This window comes from Poeciliopsis prolifica, unplaced genomic scaffold (genome assembly GCF_027474105.1).
Source record: "Poeciliopsis prolifica strain line A6 unplaced genomic scaffold, Auburn_PproV2 SCAFFOLD029, whole genome shotgun sequence".
Lineage (NCBI taxonomy): Eukaryota > Metazoa > Chordata > Actinopteri > Cyprinodontiformes > Poeciliidae > Poeciliopsis > Poeciliopsis prolifica.
Window position 1 is genome coordinate 6,261,876 of NW_026562404.1, and position 16,417 is coordinate 6,278,292.

Below are 16,417 nucleotides of genomic sequence, written 5' to 3' on the forward strand. Positions count from 1 at the left end.
AGTATCATTATAATTCATGTGCTTATTTTATGAAGATCACTATAGTTTCTTAGAAAATTGGAATACCGGATAATTGGACAAGACTTGAAATTTGCCAATAAGTCGGAAAGTGGCTTCTCGACCATTTCAAGAAGGGCAAGGTGCAAAAGGTCATTTCTACAGAAGCCGTTTTTCAAATATATAATGCACTTAAGGACATGTTGAAAATTTGGGAGGAAGAACAACATGTTTTAGAAAGCACATGTAAAAACAGAGAGCAGAAAGGCTGTTTTCCAGACCAATTCTATAAATTCAGGATTATAAAAAAAAAAAAAAAAAAAAAAAAAAAAAAAAAAAAAAAAACTACAGTAGTGTTTATCTATGCGGAAATGAAAACTGTAGCGTTAAGAGGAAAATATGGCACCAATGTCCGGATTAATGTAAAGGACACTCCAGCTCGATAGAGGGCAGTAACGCCCCTCACCGCACTGTGTGCTGCACATCGTGTCGCTGGACGCCAGCCTCTCCAAACACAAAGAGAAAGAGGCAGACGGGGCATTAAGAAGAGCTTTTGTTATTAACACAAGCTGCAGGCGTGTTACTGCGTGAAGGACGGGGAAAGCGACTCCTGCGTGTGGGTTCAGGTGGGTGTTCGGAGTCCGGAGGTGCGACTCTTTCCCAGAGTGATGAAACGCAGGTTGTTTAGTTCGCTTCTCTGTGCTCGTGTTGCTCTGAAAAAAAAAAAGAAAAAAAAGCTGCATAATGTAATTCGAAGAGTGCAACAATCTACGCTTGCAAATAAAAACAACAAAAATAAAAACGCGCAGTTAACTTGTTACAATACTTAACCTTGTATTATAGCCATGCAAACAAATAGTAACATTATGTGGTTGTGGTAGTATAGTAACTTTGTATGACTTTTTAAAATATATATTATTAGTTTGCTCTGCCGTTTTGCTTTATTTCGTTTTATCCAATAACATGCCATGGTCGTTTTTTTTTGTTGTTGTTGTTTTTTCCTGTTAATCTTATGTCGATAAATTACTGTTTAAGAAAAAAATCCTCCTCTTCCCAAATAATTGGCTTTCATTCAAGCATGCCTCTAGTGAAACGTGAGGAAACTTTTTATAATTTCCAAATCTAATAATAGTAGCTAATAATTTTATTTTATTTTTGTACCATTGATTACATAAATACATTAATGTCTGAAGCTCAAGTTGTACTTTCCCTCAAAGCAGGAGCTTTGAAATAAATATTTCTTAATCTTTTTCATGTGATTTTAAAATGGAGACGTGAACAAACCAGCTGTTCGTCTTTATCTCTCTTGTCTGTGCATTTTGTCCACCCAGTGATGGAGCCTGTTGACCTGGTCGAAATGCAGCCCGACAAACAGGAAGCTGCTGATGTCACCTCGTGGGTTTCTGTGTGTCCTGGAGGACTCTGGAGGGCCCAGCGAAACGAGACGCACCAGTGGACTCAACAAATCTCTTCTAATAGAGCAGATGATGCATGTAGGGCATTCCTTTTAGTTGCAGTTTCACTGATCAGAATTTTGTGCCCCGTTTTGCATTTCTAGCTTTTATAGTACCGTAAGCTGTTGATTCCAATGCTGGAAATGTAAAGCACAGTATTGGCTTTCTATTCCCCTGTAGCATTCGAACAATGAGCCACAAGAAATCAATTGTATTAGGAAAAAGAGGAAACATCTTATTACGTACGTGAGGGAAAACGATTAAAAAATATTTATTTGCTTTTATTTTTAAACAGAGGAAGTAATAAGATTTTGGATGTTCCCAACCTGCTAGTCTTCATTCAGGTTTGATCAAGCTGAAATTTGGCAAATGTAGCCAATTCTGGTCAACATTGATTTTTTTATTTTTTTATTTGTTTTGCATCTCTATAATTCAACTTTTTAATGTGGCTAATATTTAGCAGTGCGCTATTTGTGACGGCATGCTTTTCAAACTTGTTTTCTCTTTCTTTCCCCGTAGCTTGTCTAACCAATCAGTGTCCTAAGCTGGGCTCACTGTGTCGGGTAAAAGTACAGCTCAAAGCTCAGAGCGACGACTCCGACGGTCCTCCATCTGCAAAAGAAAACGAGAAGATGCCAGTCAGTGCTGTCACAGATTTAGTGCCAACTCCATTTCTTCGGCAACAGGATGCCGTGCTGCAGGTGCCCCTGGGTGACTGGACAACTCTGAGGCTGGGGGAGGGTCAGTGCGACGTCACAGAGGCATGTTTGGAGGGGATGAGAGCAGGGGAGAAATGTGAGGTAAGATTTTTATAGTAGCAGTAAAGTCTGGTTTTGTTCTTGATTGGAAGTTTTTATAGATAAAACTTTTAAAGAGCCTCATAGTATTCAAGTGTAAAACCTGCATTTGATGTTGTAGAGAAAATGGATTTACAGAGTCCCCCCCAAACCACCCCTAAATGAAATTAAATCTATTCGGTCAGTTTCATCGCAGGTCTAATCATGGTGTCTAATTGCTCAGATACGACTTACTCCCATTGGAACTGGACCAGAAGCTTCTCTTCACCAGCCTTCGTGTGAAGACCTTCCTCTCATTGCTACTGTGGAGCTCCAAGACTTCACTCCAGGAAAGGAATCCTGGGAGATGACCCCCGCTGAAAGATGGGAGTGGGTGAAATCGCACAAGGAGAGAGGAGGCGGTAGATTCAGGAGCGGGGACTTATGGGGAGCCACAGACAGCTACAGCCGGGCCCTCAAGCTCCTCATCCCCCTCTGCGGCCTCGTTGGAGAGGTGGAAGATGCAAACTGTTTGGAAGAAACACAGCAGCTCCCTTCGTCTGATCAGCTTAAAATCAAGAAAGCTGAGCTTCACTCCAACTTGTCTCTGTGCCAGCTGAAATTAAACCAACTACAGCGAGCCAGGGACAGTGCTGCTAAAGCGACTCAACTTGAACCTGCCGCCTCAAAGGCCTGGTACCGACTGGGCCAGGCATGCCAGAAGTTGAACGAGCTGGATGAGGCCAAAGAGGCATTTAAGAAACTGCTGGAAATCCAGCCGGACCTGCCCGCTGCTGTGAAGGCGCTCAAAGAGATAACAAGTACAGAAAAGGAGAGAAATGTGCAGCTGGGATTGAGACTCAGTAAAATGTTTAGCTAAAATAGGAATGTTAGAATTCTAATAATGTTTTTCCTCATAATTAGATCTAAGTGCAATTATGACACAGCCTCTGTTACAAAGTAAAGCCTTATAACTACAAAATGTCTGATTTCTTTGAATGGAGGGTTGGGATAATAAATATTCAACCAAAAGCACGACTCATTGAACTCAGTCGCAAAATGGTCGCTTTCTATAAATGCCTGTAGTGTTCGGTGTCTGGCCACTAGGTGGTGCAAGAAGTCAACCAAACTGAACACGACATGCAAAATGCCGAAACCCGGGATCGAACCAGGGACCTTTAGATCTTCAGTCTAACGCTCTCCCAACTGAGCTATTTCGGCGTGCGGGATTGGCTGGTCCACGATTCCATATACCAACACGCGTGATGTCGTGAAGTTGGGCAGTATGGTGAAGTAAAATGACCTACTTTGGGGCAAACTGCGAGAAATGGTTTCATAAATCCAGCCTTCCGTTTGCAAACATTAAAGAATAAGGTTTGTAAAGAGACTGCATGCTTAGCCCATGTTTCACAGTACAGTGTCAGACCTTTGGTATTTCATGTATTTATTTTTGTACAAGCTTGATTTTTTTTAATCAACTAAGAAATTTGAAAACATCACTGTTGTGAAACTTGAGATGTCATCCAGTTTATTCAGAAATTAAAAACTATGAATAAATGGCATAAAACATTTCTTTTAATCATCATGGTAAAAAAAAAAACACAAGAACAAAACTCTTAGTTTGCTGGCACTTTTTGGACTATCGGCTCAATATTGCAACATGAACCAAAAGACTACAGACAGTTTGCATTTGTCAAACTTTTGAAATGTGTTTTCTGTATGTCCCATTTTGACGATTACTTCCTTTTAATCTTCTGTGCCTTTGAGCTGTCTGCAAGTGACTGGCCTGCTGATAGCTGTCTCCACGCATCCACAATGAGCGCCAAAGGAATGACAATCCACAGAAAATTCATGAAGACAAAGTAGAACCAGAAGTAGATTGGATGTCCAAACTCGCTGTGAACATAACCATCTCTGTGCTCTGTGAAGAAGTACAGCACTGCTCCGTATATCTGACCTGGTGACGAAATATGTATTTAGACACAACATGTAAATATGAGAAACCAGAGCATTATGTAAACATTGTTTTTTTTTTGTTGTTTTTTTTGTTTTTTATATAGTTCTTAGAGCTTCTTACCAAGTGAAATAATAAGCTGCAGAACGAATCTGTAGGACTTGGTGGTTAAAAAGGAATAAACGGTCCAAAAACTGAACGGACCCCATAAGACAGCGGTCACCGTCTCCATACAAACTGTGAAGTTATCAGCTCTAAATAAGGATAAAAAAAACAGCAATAGCTTACCATATCACCTCAGTTTTACATTTTTAAATCAATGTTTTTAAAATGATTGTGACTCACATAACGTATCTACTGTCCCCTTTGGAGTACTCCTTCCCTGAGAGAGGGAAACAGAATACATATTACTGTACCTTAAAAATCAAGAATACATGACAGACATGATTTACTTTTTGTTTGTTTTTATGATGGTGACTTACACAGTTGTGATAGGAAGCTCTGATCCCCTGGTATAATGTCATAATAACAACAAAACCATCCCTCGATGACGCTATGGATGAATCCACAAACGGCAAACCAGCAGAGAGCCAGTCGCCTCCATGTCCCCAGCCTGCCAGAGATACCAGTGATCAGCCAGGTTACAAGTAGAAAACCCCCAGAGACAGAGAAGAGGAACACCAGGATCTCTGACATGGACCGATCATTAGCCACATAGGAGGGAATCACCAGGTCCCGGGGCCAGAAAGGATGAGAAGTCTTTTTGGCATCCATTATCTGTTTGAAGACATGAACATCTTTTTTTTTAAATTATTATTATCAATACAAATGTGATCATTTGAAATATCATTATGCTTATTGTGAAGAAATTCCAGTTCCAGTTCTTTAAGTGTTAAAGTAATTAAATAAATCAAAATAAAAGCTGGTATCAGCTGGTTCCACTCACCAGAGATGCAAACAATGTTAGAGATCAGCCACACTGTTTTTGTAAGAACGTCTGCAGACTTGGAAAAATCAAAATTGATATCCAGCAGATTCACTTCACATGAAAGTGGAACGCGTGAACTCAAACACGGAAATCTGTCAAGTAGGAGGGCGGTAACTCATGATTACAAACACCAATGAAAAACCTGTAATTACTGAGGTCGAACGCATGAAAAGATATATTCGATCTGACGGTTCAGATGATTGGCTCCTTTTCTCGGAACATGGACTTTGCCTTCGAAAACAACCAATGAACAGGAGCCATTCTTCGTCAAAATACCCTCCTCCTATTGAAAAAAAAGAAGCAGCGTAGACAGCAGACCATGAAACTGCGAATTTTGAAGTAGAGGGACAGTTTCAAAATTCTGTTGCTCATTGAGCAGTGAGTTCAGGATGTAGTTAATTAGATGTGATTTGATTTATATACTTAAAATCTGATATTAAATAAGTCAAAATGGGGCTAAAGTAAGTCGCTGAGACTACAAATGTGCAACAGACGTAAACACAAACACGAGGATACAATATAATACTAGTAGTAACATTCTTAACGTAGTAGTCAAACAAACGTAGTAGTCAAACAAATTGTGGTATAAAATGTTACCCCAAGCCGTGTCAGGGATTTAACCCTGCCGTGACCCGGATTCGAACCGGGGTTGCTGCGGCCACAACGCAGAGTACTAACCACTATACGATCACGGCGAGCTACTGGGGGATCTGTAATGCACTCTTCTAGCTGGCCTTATGAACGTAGGTGTACGACCTCTGTGTGTGATCAGCGTAAGGATGGGTGAAGTAAAATAGAAAGACTATTCGAAAGAAGCCAAGAAGTGTATATATGGGGAGTAAAGCTCACATATGCTGGCATGAATAAAATGTGTAGTTAAGTATCCCCTGTTTATGGAAGTCATAGTTTCAGAAAGACTTTACAAATGCAAAGATTATAGCTGCAGTAGATGCGTTTTATAAAAATGTGTTTTTCACGCCGTTAAATATTTTTTTCCCATTCAAAGTTGCTGGTGCGCTGCAGTAGCACTGATAATGACGGAAATAGCACAATGACAATTGTCATCAGCGAAATTTATGGAGCTGTCCGCTGTTGCGTTACGAGGGTGTGGACTGAGTGAGGACTGTAGGGACATGAAATGAAATACATACGTGTCCAAAATTACTTCCGTATTACAGCCACATAATGTCACTGTACCTATCTAGAATGTCCCCTGTCGAAATTCGTAATATAAGTCCCATATGGTCTAGCGGTTAGGATTCCTGGTTTTCACCCAGGCGGCCCGGGTTCGACTCCCGGTATGGGAACACCTTTTTTTTTGTCACTCGTGATATTTTTAATATTATTGAAATTCCACCATCATACTTCACATTTCCTTAAATACATTGTATATCATTGTCACTTTGTGACAATGATATACAAATTGAAAACCACATATTTCATGGCAAACATTCAAATATTTTTTTACTGCCAATATAAGCATTTTCTCATGACATAACACTGAAAATATTTTGGTTATGCCGCAAAATATTCACAAAGGTGGTATGTTTAATCATGGACGTGTTTAATTATATATTTATCTTTCATTATATATTTCTCTGTGGCAAAGAAAAAATTTGAGTCACGTGACTTGGTATGTCATGTGACACCTATACGGAAGCTGTACGCGTCGCCTTGAGTGGATCTGGCGTTGATTGTATCCGCGATACAAACTGTACGGAAAACACTTCTTTCTAAGCAGCCGACATGGGTGTATTGAGAGAAGAAGACGCTTGTCTTTCGATGGATGAAAAGCTGCTTTATTTCATGGATCAGCTCGAGTTATTGGAGGAGAAACGAAAGACTCTGAACTCTCTCATCGAGCAGGTAGAAAAATGATAGAATGTGGGCTATCTGTCTTTGAATGCAGCACTCCAGAAAAATGCAGTTGTTTTTCGCTATTAGTTTGTGGAATGAACTAAGATGTTAACCAAAGCTTGATAAATATTGTAGAAACAATTTAATCAGAACAATTTAGCATTTTATGAATGCATATTTTTTTAAATGTCTTTTTTGTCTTACCAGAAAATATATATATAAGAAAAACATATTTGTTGAGTGTGTGTACACTTTACTCTTGTATAAACTCTTATGTTTTTACTTTTGTTTTACTTCTATGCAGGGGTGGTTCTCCATAAGCAAGGCCCGTTATTCTATGGGAAACAAGCAGGTTTCTGCTCTCCAGTTTGCAAACGAGATGGAGCCACTGGTTTCTGTGCATGTTAGGTGGGGGATAATAAAGTAAATGTTCTTTAAAATAAAAGTTTTTGCATTTTTGGTTTCTGCTAACCTTTTGTTTTTTTCTGTGTTCCAGAACCTTGGAGAACGATAAGGTAGAATTCTGTGCAGTAAGATCGTCACAAAAATGCAGTGACGGATTTGTGAAAGAATCATCCTCAATAGAGGATATTGGGCCTCAAGAAGAAGGTGATGCATTGAGAAAAATGTGTTCTGGCAATATCTACTATAAACCTTTTTTCTTTTCGACTTCACTCTTTTATTTTATGTCGCAGGCGTCAGACGAAGAAAAAATGCAAAAAGTGATGTTGCAGAAAAAAAGACAAGTGAAGACGTAAGCAGTAAAAAAGTTTCTGAGGTAAACCCAGGCAAAAAAAGAGACCATAATCCTCAGCAGGACCCACTAAAGTGGTTTGGGATTTTGGTGCCGCAGTCTCTGAAACAAGCACAGTCGTCGTTCCAACAAGGTATGACTTAAAAAAAAAGGAAATCTTTGCCAAACATTGTTGTGCATTCACACTGCACAGCTTACAAAATACATACCGGTATATTAGTGAGAATATTTGAAAATGTGAACCTTTATCGTTGGATGTCCAACAATAAAAATAGAAATTCCAATGAATAATTTGCGATTCTTAATTGAGTTTCTCCTGTCTGTTCCATTGCAGTCATAGAGCTTTCAGCTGAGATTGCAGCTCTGCAGATCGTGGTTGTAAATGCCAGACAGCAACTGAAGCATGACTTGAGAAACAATGATGGCTCAACTGGTGCTGGACTCAATACCTCTGCTCAATTAGATGAGAAGCAAGCGGATGTTCTTTCAGCAAATGAGAGTCCATAGATCACAACGTCAGAATCAGATAATCCAGTTATTGCTGGATTTAAATGTGGAAATCACAGGCTGAACAATTCCTGCTTCTTTAATTATTGTTCAATAATTTTCCATGTTGTTGCAAAATGCGTAACTTATTTGAGTTTGTATATAAATGTGTTGGAGTTTGTAAATTTTACTAAGACTTGTGAGCATTCTAACAAATTGTCATCACAGCTTAAATAAATATGGAATCAACTACATTTTGTGTTGAAATATTTGATATCCCTTTACTATTACGGTAAATGAAGCCAAAATTGTTTGGTCGACATGCCGGTGTAACATTTTGAACTGTTTCTTCATTCAGATAAATGCAAACACTTATTTGTAGGTAAGTCAGTGATGCTAAATAACACATTTTTCTGAATTGCTTTAAATTATTCATTCTTGGTTGGTTTAAACATGGTATCAATTGTACAGCTATATACACTGATCAGACATATCAGGATCACTATCTTCCTAAAAGCATCTTCCCTTTTGCTCTCAAAGCAAAAGGGACCATGTCCAGTATTATACTGGACATGGTCAATGTTTCCAGTTGTGTACTATTTAATTTTTTTTTTTTCTTCCAACAAAATGAGCAGCTCAAAAATTCACCAAGATTCTTTTCACTAAATGCCTGTTAGATCTTTCATTTGGTATATGGAAAACATAGGTTGACCAAAGAGCTTCTCAAAACACACAATACATGGAAAAACATAGTGAATCATGTAATGAAAGTAAGCAAATGCTATTTGTTCTAGCAGTGACTCGTTTAGAATTCAAAGCCATAAAGTACAATTTATCTTCAGCATTAATTTATAAACACGGAACAGTCTTAGCCCTCCTTTATTTTGAGTGGTAACCTTGCACAATTTTGGTAGAGCAACTTCAAAAATGGTAAATCCATGACTGGAGGTATGTGTTCCTAACATTTTGTGTCTGTAAGAATATGGGTTACTGCATTCTGAATCTTAACATTCTAAGCCCCAACTTAAAATATAAAGCTCAATCTCAGACCAACTGCCAATTTATGCTCAAAATGCCACGTCTAAGACATTCAAACTACCTCTATCGGTGCTGCATAGAAAAGTGGTCAAAGACTCAGTCAAAATTATGCTAGGACGTCGTTAGTAGCTAAGGAAGACCTCTCAGGTCTTCTGGTTCTGGTCTGCTTTTCATCCCCAGAATCAAGAGAAGAGAAGCAGCTTTTAGCATCTATGCACCAAAAATTTGGAACAAACTTCCAGAAAACTGTAAAACAGCGGAAACCATGACTTCCTTTAAATCTCAACTAAAAACACCTGTTTAGAGTTTTATTTGAAATGTAATATGTAACAATGTATTGTTTATTCCATGATGCATGACTTTGTCTTTTTGTGTTTATGATGTAAAGTACTTTGAAATGCCTTGCTGCTGAATTGTGCTATACAAATAAAATTTGATTGACTGATTGATTGATAAGGAACATTTATCAATGTAGTGGGGCTATAAATTTATTGTAGGCTACTATCTAATGTAATTTTGATTTCTACTCCTCAGTGTTTTTTTTTTTTTTAACAATTGAAACTGCATTGTTTAGTTTGCCTCGTTGAAAAAAAAAAGTTCAAATAAACACTTTTTTTTTTTACTATTTGACGAATGACCTGCACTTGCACGTCCTGATCCAGATCGGCTACAGCAACCACAGCGGGTCAGTGCTGCGCGTCTGCCTCCTCCATGAAGGTCTCTGCTCTGTCTCCGCTTCACTTGCGTCCGAGCGGCGGATGGGAGCGCTGGAAGCACGGATGTGGCCTCGCGGTTGTGTTATTGATGTTTCCAGACATCCGCCGCTGCTGCTGCTTGTGTAGCTCGACCGTGGCCTATTTTGGATGCGCAAGCGACGGGAGCCCTTCCAGTTCGATTAGCTTTGTGTCTGCGGAGCGATCGTTTTCCTACGCGTGATCCCGGGGGCGAATGACTGGGATGTAAACACGACGGCTTGCCTCCGCTCATGATCTGGGGCGAGGTGAGGCTGATTTCCTCGGGACTCGGATCGCCAGTTGATTTCACTCTGGAGCAGAGCAGCTGTTCGCTCCAATGGCGTCAGTTTCGAAAGTGTCTATCCTGGATTATTTCAATATTGTGTTCGAGGGGGAGAATGGTAAAATCGAGTCCAACTGTAAGGCTTGTGGCACCAGAATCCAGGCGAAACGGAGCGTTACGTCCAACTTCGTCACACATCTGAAGGTAATGTGTCAAAATCCTATAATAAATAAGAAAGAAAGACATGATGGTCCAGTGTGATCAGCTGGTTCAGTGTTTGCATATATTAAATTGCTGGATCAGCAAAGACAGACTGTTGCTTTTGTGTTATTGAGAGTTGATTCGTTTCTCCACTGAAATTTACACTTACGCGCTGTTCTCTGACAAACATATGACATATTAAGCATGCAATCCAATAACATCCGTTTCTCTCCCATTCAGCGTAAACACCCAGCTATGTATGATGACTTTGTGAAAAGGAAGGATATGAAGAGAGAGGGTTATTCCTCTGCTTGCCTGCACAGTTTCACAACCAATGGAGGAAACCCCCGCTTCACACTCCCTGTAAGAACTGGAACAGGAGGAGGAGCCTTAGTAAGTGTTGGAGGAGTGGGCACCCTTGAGGGAGGAGGAGGCCCTGGAGCAGGCCCTGGGGTGACTAAGTTTGACAGACATGACCCCCGTCAGGTATGTGTTGATGTCTGTCGCCCCTTGAAATAACGCTCCCTCTGAAATCCCTCAAATGGAGCAGAGCAATAAAATCCAAAGCGAGTACAAAAGGTAAAGTTTGCCATTTTTGTATCTTTTTTGGGGATTATGGTAGGTTCTCATCTCCGAGGCGATAGCTAAGATGATCGTGCAAGACCTGCAGCCAGTGTCTGTTGTGGAAAATCGGGGCTTCAGGGAGTTGCTGCAGCTCCTGGAGCCCCGTTACACTCCTGAGCCCCAGCACTACATCCAGGGACAGCTTCTCCCTGCCTACGCTTACCAGGCTCAGCTGGCTACACGTCAGGCCGTAGCATCTGCACACACCCTCAGTCTTAGCTTAGACCTGTGGAGGAGCCAAACTCAAACTGCTTCCGGGTGAGTTGGCAACAGAAGCCCTAAAAAAATAAACCAGCAGCATGGTTAGATTCCCCAACTATGTGGCCTACTTCTTTCTCTTTCTTTGCAGGTACCTTGGTGTTACCTGCCATTATCTTGCATCTGACTGGCAGATACGTTCTGCTCTCCTGGCCTGCCTCCCACTGACTTGCAGTAGCTCGGCAAGCCGTGTGCTGGCAGATTTTGACGAAGTGTGTCATTCTCACGGCGTGTCAGGGAAAGCATTTTGCGTCATTGCGGACCCTTTTCCAGCGACGTCAACGGCGAGGCCAAGTTGTCTTCCTGGCTTCCTGCTTCCACCTGTTCTTACTAACGGCCAAGATGATGATTCGACAGATCAAGCGCTAGACAACGGAAACAACGCCGAGCAATGGATCAGTAACGGCCACAAGCGTGATGGAGAGGAGGAAGACTGGGGGGAGTCATGGGAGCAGGGTTTGGGCGTTTGTCGGGTAGACTGTTTCTCTCGCTCTCTGGAACAATGTGTCAGGGAGGGGTTGCGCTCCTCCCCACAAATTTCCTCTACTTTGACCAAGGTTGCACGTTTCTATAACTACATTACCTCTGCTGTGCCTCCTGAGAAACTCATCCAGGTGTTTGATGGGTGGTTGCCTGGGGGAACCCGAAACCTTCACGATACTGCTACAGATTGGGCTGCTCAACTCAAGGCAAGAAATAGTATTACGATCATGAATAAAGGAACTTAATATTAATGTATTTCACCATATTTTAGATTCCCTTCTGTTTAATGAACGCAATTTATTTTTGCATTCACCAAGAAAAAAATGTCTCTGAGAGTACTTTACGGAGGATCAAAACTGGTTTAAATTCAAGTAGAATTATAGACAATTTGATTAAACCACAATCCAATCCTGTCGAATCCTATCCAGTCCAATTCAATCCCATCCAATCCAATTAAGATTAGTCTTTTACTGTAATCTAATTCCATATAATGACATTTGTATAATGCCAAGTTGTAAAAGGTCTAAATAAAGAAAACCAGTGGATTGCATTGAATCTTTAATTTGATTTCAATCCTGGACATCACAGAGTAGTGGGCGGCTACGGAGAGTAAAATCCTCCTTTTGACAGAATGAGACTCTGGCAGAACCAGTTTCAGTGACAGTGAAATCTTTAAACTTCAAAAATGTGAATTTCCAAGACTCTGTACATCGTCTTCATACAACATAATATATTTTTATATTGAGAATGTGATTATAAGAGTTTAGATTGTCAATAATTGACAGTGCAACACACCTACGCTTTCACATAACTAGAAGTGTTCAGATGTCCCAGAAACATTACAATTAAAATGTGCATGTGTCTATCAATAGTGCAAATTTATTGATACATGATCTCATAGCTATTTCGTTTCTTCACTTTTTTCCCTACAGATCTTGCGGCGGCTTTTGGACTCAGTGGACTTCCTGGAGGAGGTGAGCGGTCCCGGGGAGGTAGCGTTGAGTAGCTCAGAAAGAGCCCTGCTGAGGGAACTCACTGACATTTTGGAGCCCTTCACTGAGGCCTGGGACATGGTGCACAGAGACGCACAGAGAGACACCCAGCTGGACAGACATGTGTCCATCAGTTTGGCTCTGCCTTGTGTTCTTGGTCTGCGTAAGCATCTCTCTGAGACATCAACTCCCCACTGCCCTGCCCTCCTGCTCGGTCTAAACCAGTCTCTGGAACGCCTTCTGGCTCCAATCCTGGAAAACCCTTTGTACATTACTGCAACCACCCTGGACCCCCAGTTTAAACTTACTTGGAGCAGCAACCCTGACTGGCACAAGCAAGTTCTCCTAGAGGAATTATCCAAACATTCCACAGCCTCTCCCCCAGCCGACCTCAACACAGACATTAGCCCTCAGTCCCAAACTCTTCCTACTCCGTCACCATCTCCAGTCTCCTCATTGTCTCGCCCCTGCAAATTGTTCTCTTTTATCAAGCAGAGACCTGCGACACAGGCCAAAAGCCTGGAACAGGAGTTATCCGTCTACCTTCATGAGGAGCCCACAGATGAAGAGGCTTTGCATTACTGGCGCCGTAAAACCATTGACTTTCCTCTGCTAGCTCAAGTCGCCAAAAGAGCATTTACCATACCTGCTTGTGACACTGTGGTGGAGAATATCTTCTCTGCAGCCAGACGCCTCCTGTTGCCAGAGAGAGGCCACGTCCTACCGAAGAACTTGGAGACACTCATCTACCTCAAAGCCAACTACAAATTGTTGTGGACTTAAAGCTATGAGTCAGCCATATTTTCTCTGAAGAGAAAATATGGGAAAATATAAATTTTTGACCAATTTCAGTTTTAGAAATGTGACTTCTGCTTCACAGCAACATATGTTGCAGTGAACAACGTAGTAAATTACACACTTGTTATTTTGAGACTGAAATAACCAGCTTCCTGTCTTAAGTATGGTTTTAGATGTGGATATTCTGCATATGGGTTTTGCCACTATGAACTGTTGAAATGTTTGAGATCAGATCAAGACTAAAATACTCCTTCCGTCTGTCTTTATTTTGCCTCTTCAGGGTCTGCGAATGACCATCCAGTTCCCATTGTCTGGTTCCAACCTTCACTTAGTGAATTATCTGTTGTATATTTGCCTATAGTCAGGAGAGGTCAACATTTTATTTGCTGTCCAAACAGTCATGACAAAACATAAGTTTACCCTGTGATCTAATAGCTTCTGCAACCAACTTTTGGAATTAGGGAAAAAACTACATTTCTCGGTTGTCTATAAAAATTTTTGACCAATTGCTAACATTGCTGTTGATGAATCCTGACCTACTCTTTGGCGTTTGTTGTCACGGTTGCGTGATAAAAATTGCGTCATTTTGTTTTCAGGCTTAAGTCATCCACCCCTTTCTGTCACAATCTCCCTTGCAAACTTTTCGTCCCCACTCTGCATCCAAATCTGATCGGTCGGTCACATTTTAGTGGGTGTTTTTAAATGGAAAACAACCCTAGCTACTCAACCTCCAGAAACCAGATTTTCTGTCTGTGAAATCTAAGATATAACTCTTGGACGTTGGTGAAATTTGCATTCTATAGCTAGAAAGTGTCTTGAATGCGTTCCATATGTGAATGATCTTTCTCAATTTGGAAACGATGGATGTTAATGTATTTATAAATTGCCAGATGACCTTTCTCAGATTGATGTGTAGAAACAATTGCTTCTTTAAAGTTTTTGCAGTCTGCCAAAACTGCTTTTATGCTGGCAATAAACCTTGCTTAAAATCAAATACATACTCTAGATAAATGCTTGTGATTAAATGAGTGCAGCTTCCCTTCTTAAATCCTACCCAAGGAACAAGAATAAATGCAATTTTCCCAATATTATTGACAGTAGTATAAGGCTTGTTTTCTCCAGGAATGTATGTAAAACTACTCTACTGGCTGCCGGTCATTGCTTTATTGTCAGCTGAGAAGGATTGCATTCACTGCAAATCAAAACATACATCCCCTAATTCTTTCCCTCAATTACTGCAAACCTTAACACCAGGACATGAGAATAAAGGAATTTCAGTTTAAAACACAGGTATGTTTTGTCAAAATTATTAAACAAAAGTAGCATTAAGAGTCTTTAAATGTTTAAACAGATAAGAATTTAGGTATGCTCCAATTTATCTTATCTGTTTTATTCTCAAACAGACTTTGCTTAGATTCATGTCACAGCAATGGTCTCATGTCTGCTTTGAAGAGCCTGACTGTGTCAGAGTGTGTTATCCTTCATTAGGGGATGGGCCGGTGGGGAGGCAAGGTAATTGTAATAGTGCTGTTGAAATAAAATTTGAGTCAGCAGGCAGGCGGCTGTAACAGCCAACAGATCAGCTTCCTTCTCACCATCAGGTAGGCTCACAGATGGGCCCCGCTAAAAGATGTTCTTAAGTTACAGCCAGGATTAAAAGCAGCAAGTTTTTAATCTTGCTGAAACAAAGCTACGCAGAAGTAGCTTTGTTTCAGTACAGCTGCTGTTGTTTCTGCTGAGAAACCACTTCAGAAAGAATTCCTACACGGATGATTATTATCAGAGGTTGCTGCGATCTTAATGATTGCCACCACAGGACGCCCATCTGCAGATGAAGATGTGGCAGCCAAGATATGTGCATGGGATGTGTCATTGTGTTCATCTCGGAGATGTGCTATAAATGCTCGCTCTCTGGGTGTGTTGTTGTTTGTGATTGTATCTGGAGCAGCTTGAAGCATCTCTCCAGCCTGCGCCCTCCCTACCTCCCTCGCTCCCCTGAGCTGTGACAGCTCATCCATTTGAGTTAGGCGACTGGGGCCGGGATGGGGCCCTATTGGTAATTGCCTCAGAAATGAATTACTTGGCAGAGAGCTTGACAGAGGGAGGGAAGGAAATTGTAATTGAACTGCGCCCGCCTCACTTTATTCGTCTTGCCTTTCTCTCTGTCTCTCTCTTTCCCCTCAAGTTATTATATCTGCAGTGCAGGGAGACATTTTCCATCTGCACAAATATACACATACACACACCCTCATCAAACTGATCCTCCCCCTGACGCGGGGCGATTTTATAGATTGATTGCTCACAGGCACATACGCGTATATGACCACTCTGCACTCCACGCACATTATGTTTGTTCAGACTACCTTGCTCCAAATACGCTCCTGTTTTTAGTGCTCTTTAGGTGGCCTCCATAATGCCTGATGCATTGCAGGACTTCAGAGTTGGCACCAAGAAAAAAGTTGCGCTCGGTATCGAAATAACCCCGGATACCCCATATGTGCAGCCAAGCAATGTTATTAATAACGTGCCTGTTGCCTGCCTGTTGACAGATAGAACGGCCAAAGGATTAAAGATGGAACAGAGTTTGTGTCTGTTTCTCCGTTTGCTTTGGCAACTGTGTGAAAGGTGGCTGAATTAAAAAAAATAAAATAAATCTTCTCCCTACCATACACATTTACGCTGTCGTGGTCGGTCCTTTGGCCTTTTCTTAGCCCGTCCATGGGAAAGGGGGTGGAGAGGG

At 41.0% G+C, this 16,417-nt stretch overlaps 4 protein-coding genes and 3 non-coding genes across 7 annotated transcripts; 4 read left to right on the forward strand and 3 right to left on the reverse strand.

Moving 5' to 3' along the window:
• Window positions 1–479: 479 nt before the first annotated feature.
• Window positions 480–3,274, forward strand: fkbpl (FKBP prolyl isomerase like). The gene is made up of 4 exons (XM_055049588.1): window positions 480–623; window positions 1,329–1,490; window positions 1,971–2,251; window positions 2,472–3,274. The coding sequence occupies exons 2-4, from the start codon at window positions 1,331–1,333 to the stop codon at window positions 3,105–3,107; spliced, it is 1,077 nt and encodes a 358-aa protein (XP_054905563.1). The 5' UTR covers window positions 480–623; window positions 1,329–1,330; the 3' UTR covers window positions 3,108–3,274.
• Window positions 3,275–3,375: 101 nt separating this feature from the next.
• trnaf-gaa (transfer RNA phenylalanine (anticodon GAA)) lies at window positions 3,376–3,448 on the reverse strand. Its single transcript has one exon. It is a non-coding gene; the product is annotated as a tRNA-Phe (tRNA).
• Window positions 3,449–3,780: 332 nt separating this feature from the next.
• Window positions 3,781–5,507, reverse strand: ebp (EBP cholestenol delta-isomerase). The gene is made up of 5 exons (XM_055049598.1): window positions 5,128–5,507; window positions 4,664–4,958; window positions 4,527–4,563; window positions 4,305–4,435; window positions 3,781–4,184 (listed from the first exon to the last, which is right to left on the reverse strand). Exons 2-5 carry the CDS (start codon window positions 4,953–4,955, stop codon window positions 3,964–3,966), a joined length of 681 nt encoding a protein of 226 aa, XP_054905573.1. The 5' UTR covers window positions 4,956–4,958; window positions 5,128–5,507; the 3' UTR covers window positions 3,781–3,963.
• A 285-nt stretch (window positions 5,508–5,792) lies between these two features.
• trnah-gug (transfer RNA histidin (anticodon GUG)) lies at window positions 5,793–5,864 on the reverse strand. The gene has a single exon. It is a non-coding gene; the product is annotated as a tRNA-His (tRNA).
• Window positions 5,865–6,404: 540 nt separating this feature from the next.
• trnae-uuc (transfer RNA glutamic acid (anticodon UUC)) lies at window positions 6,405–6,476 on the forward strand. Its single transcript has one exon. It is a non-coding gene; the product is annotated as a tRNA-Glu (tRNA).
• A 348-nt stretch (window positions 6,477–6,824) lies between these two features.
• On the forward strand, window positions 6,825–8,936 carry ccdc115 (coiled-coil domain containing 115). Its single transcript, XM_055049597.1, has 5 exons — window positions 6,825–7,035; window positions 7,331–7,434; window positions 7,523–7,635; window positions 7,722–7,913; window positions 8,115–8,936. The coding sequence occupies exons 1-5, from the start codon at window positions 6,916–6,918 to the stop codon at window positions 8,285–8,287; spliced, it is 702 nt and encodes a 233-aa protein (XP_054905572.1). The 5' UTR covers window positions 6,825–6,915; the 3' UTR covers window positions 8,288–8,936.
• A 1,076-nt stretch (window positions 8,937–10,012) lies between these two features.
• Window positions 10,013–14,964, forward strand: si:dkey-109j17.5 (zinc finger BED domain-containing protein 4). The gene is made up of 5 exons (XM_055049566.1): window positions 10,013–10,525; window positions 10,763–11,008; window positions 11,145–11,404; window positions 11,496–12,093; window positions 12,820–14,964. The coding sequence occupies exons 1-5, from the start codon at window positions 10,376–10,378 to the stop codon at window positions 13,660–13,662; spliced, it is 2,097 nt and encodes a 698-aa protein (XP_054905541.1). The 5' UTR covers window positions 10,013–10,375; the 3' UTR covers window positions 13,663–14,964.
• Window positions 14,965–16,417: the final 1,453 nt, after the last annotated feature.

Bases quoted from the DNA above. Each gene is read 5' to 3' on its own strand.
- fkbpl (XM_055049588.1), top strand. From the start codon at position 1,331: ATGGAGCCTGTTGACCTGGTCGAAATGCAGCCCGACAAACAGGAAGCT. The intron at 1,491-1,970 runs GTAGGGCATTCC...CTTTCCCCGTAG, and splicing joins TAATAGAGCAGATGATGCAT to CTTGTCTAACCAATCAGTGT. The intron at 2,252-2,471 runs GTAAGATTTTTA...CTAATTGCTCAG, and splicing joins GAGCAGGGGAGAAATGTGAG to ATACGACTTACTCCCATTGG.
- ebp (XM_055049598.1), bottom strand. From the start codon at position 4,955: ATGGATGCCAAAAAGACTTCTCATCCTTTCTGGCCCCGGGACCTGGTG. The intron at 4,564-4,663 runs GTAAGTCACCAT...TCCCTCTCTCAG, and splicing joins GAGCTTCCTATCACAACTGT to GGAAGGAGTACTCCAAAGGG. The intron at 4,436-4,526 runs GTGAGTCACAAT...ATCCTTATTTAG, and splicing joins GGGGACAGTAGATACGTTAT to AGCTGATAACTTCACAGTTT.
- ccdc115 (XM_055049597.1), top strand. From the start codon at position 6,916: ATGGGTGTATTGAGAGAAGAAGACGCTTGTCTTTCGATGGATGAAAAG. The intron at 7,036-7,330 runs GTAGAAAAATGA...ACTTCTATGCAG, and splicing joins TGAACTCTCTCATCGAGCAG to GGGTGGTTCTCCATAAGCAA. The intron at 7,914-8,114 runs GTATGACTTAAA...GTTCCATTGCAG, and splicing joins ACAGTCGTCGTTCCAACAAG to TCATAGAGCTTTCAGCTGAG.
- si:dkey-109j17.5 (XM_055049566.1), top strand. From the start codon at position 10,376: ATGGCGTCAGTTTCGAAAGTGTCTATCCTGGATTATTTCAATATTGTG. The intron at 11,405-11,495 runs GTGAGTTGGCAA...CTTTCTTTGCAG, and splicing joins CAAACTCAAACTGCTTCCGG to GTACCTTGGTGTTACCTGCC. The intron at 12,094-12,819 runs GCAAGAAATAGT...TTTTCCCTACAG, and splicing joins ATTGGGCTGCTCAACTCAAG to ATCTTGCGGCGGCTTTTGGA.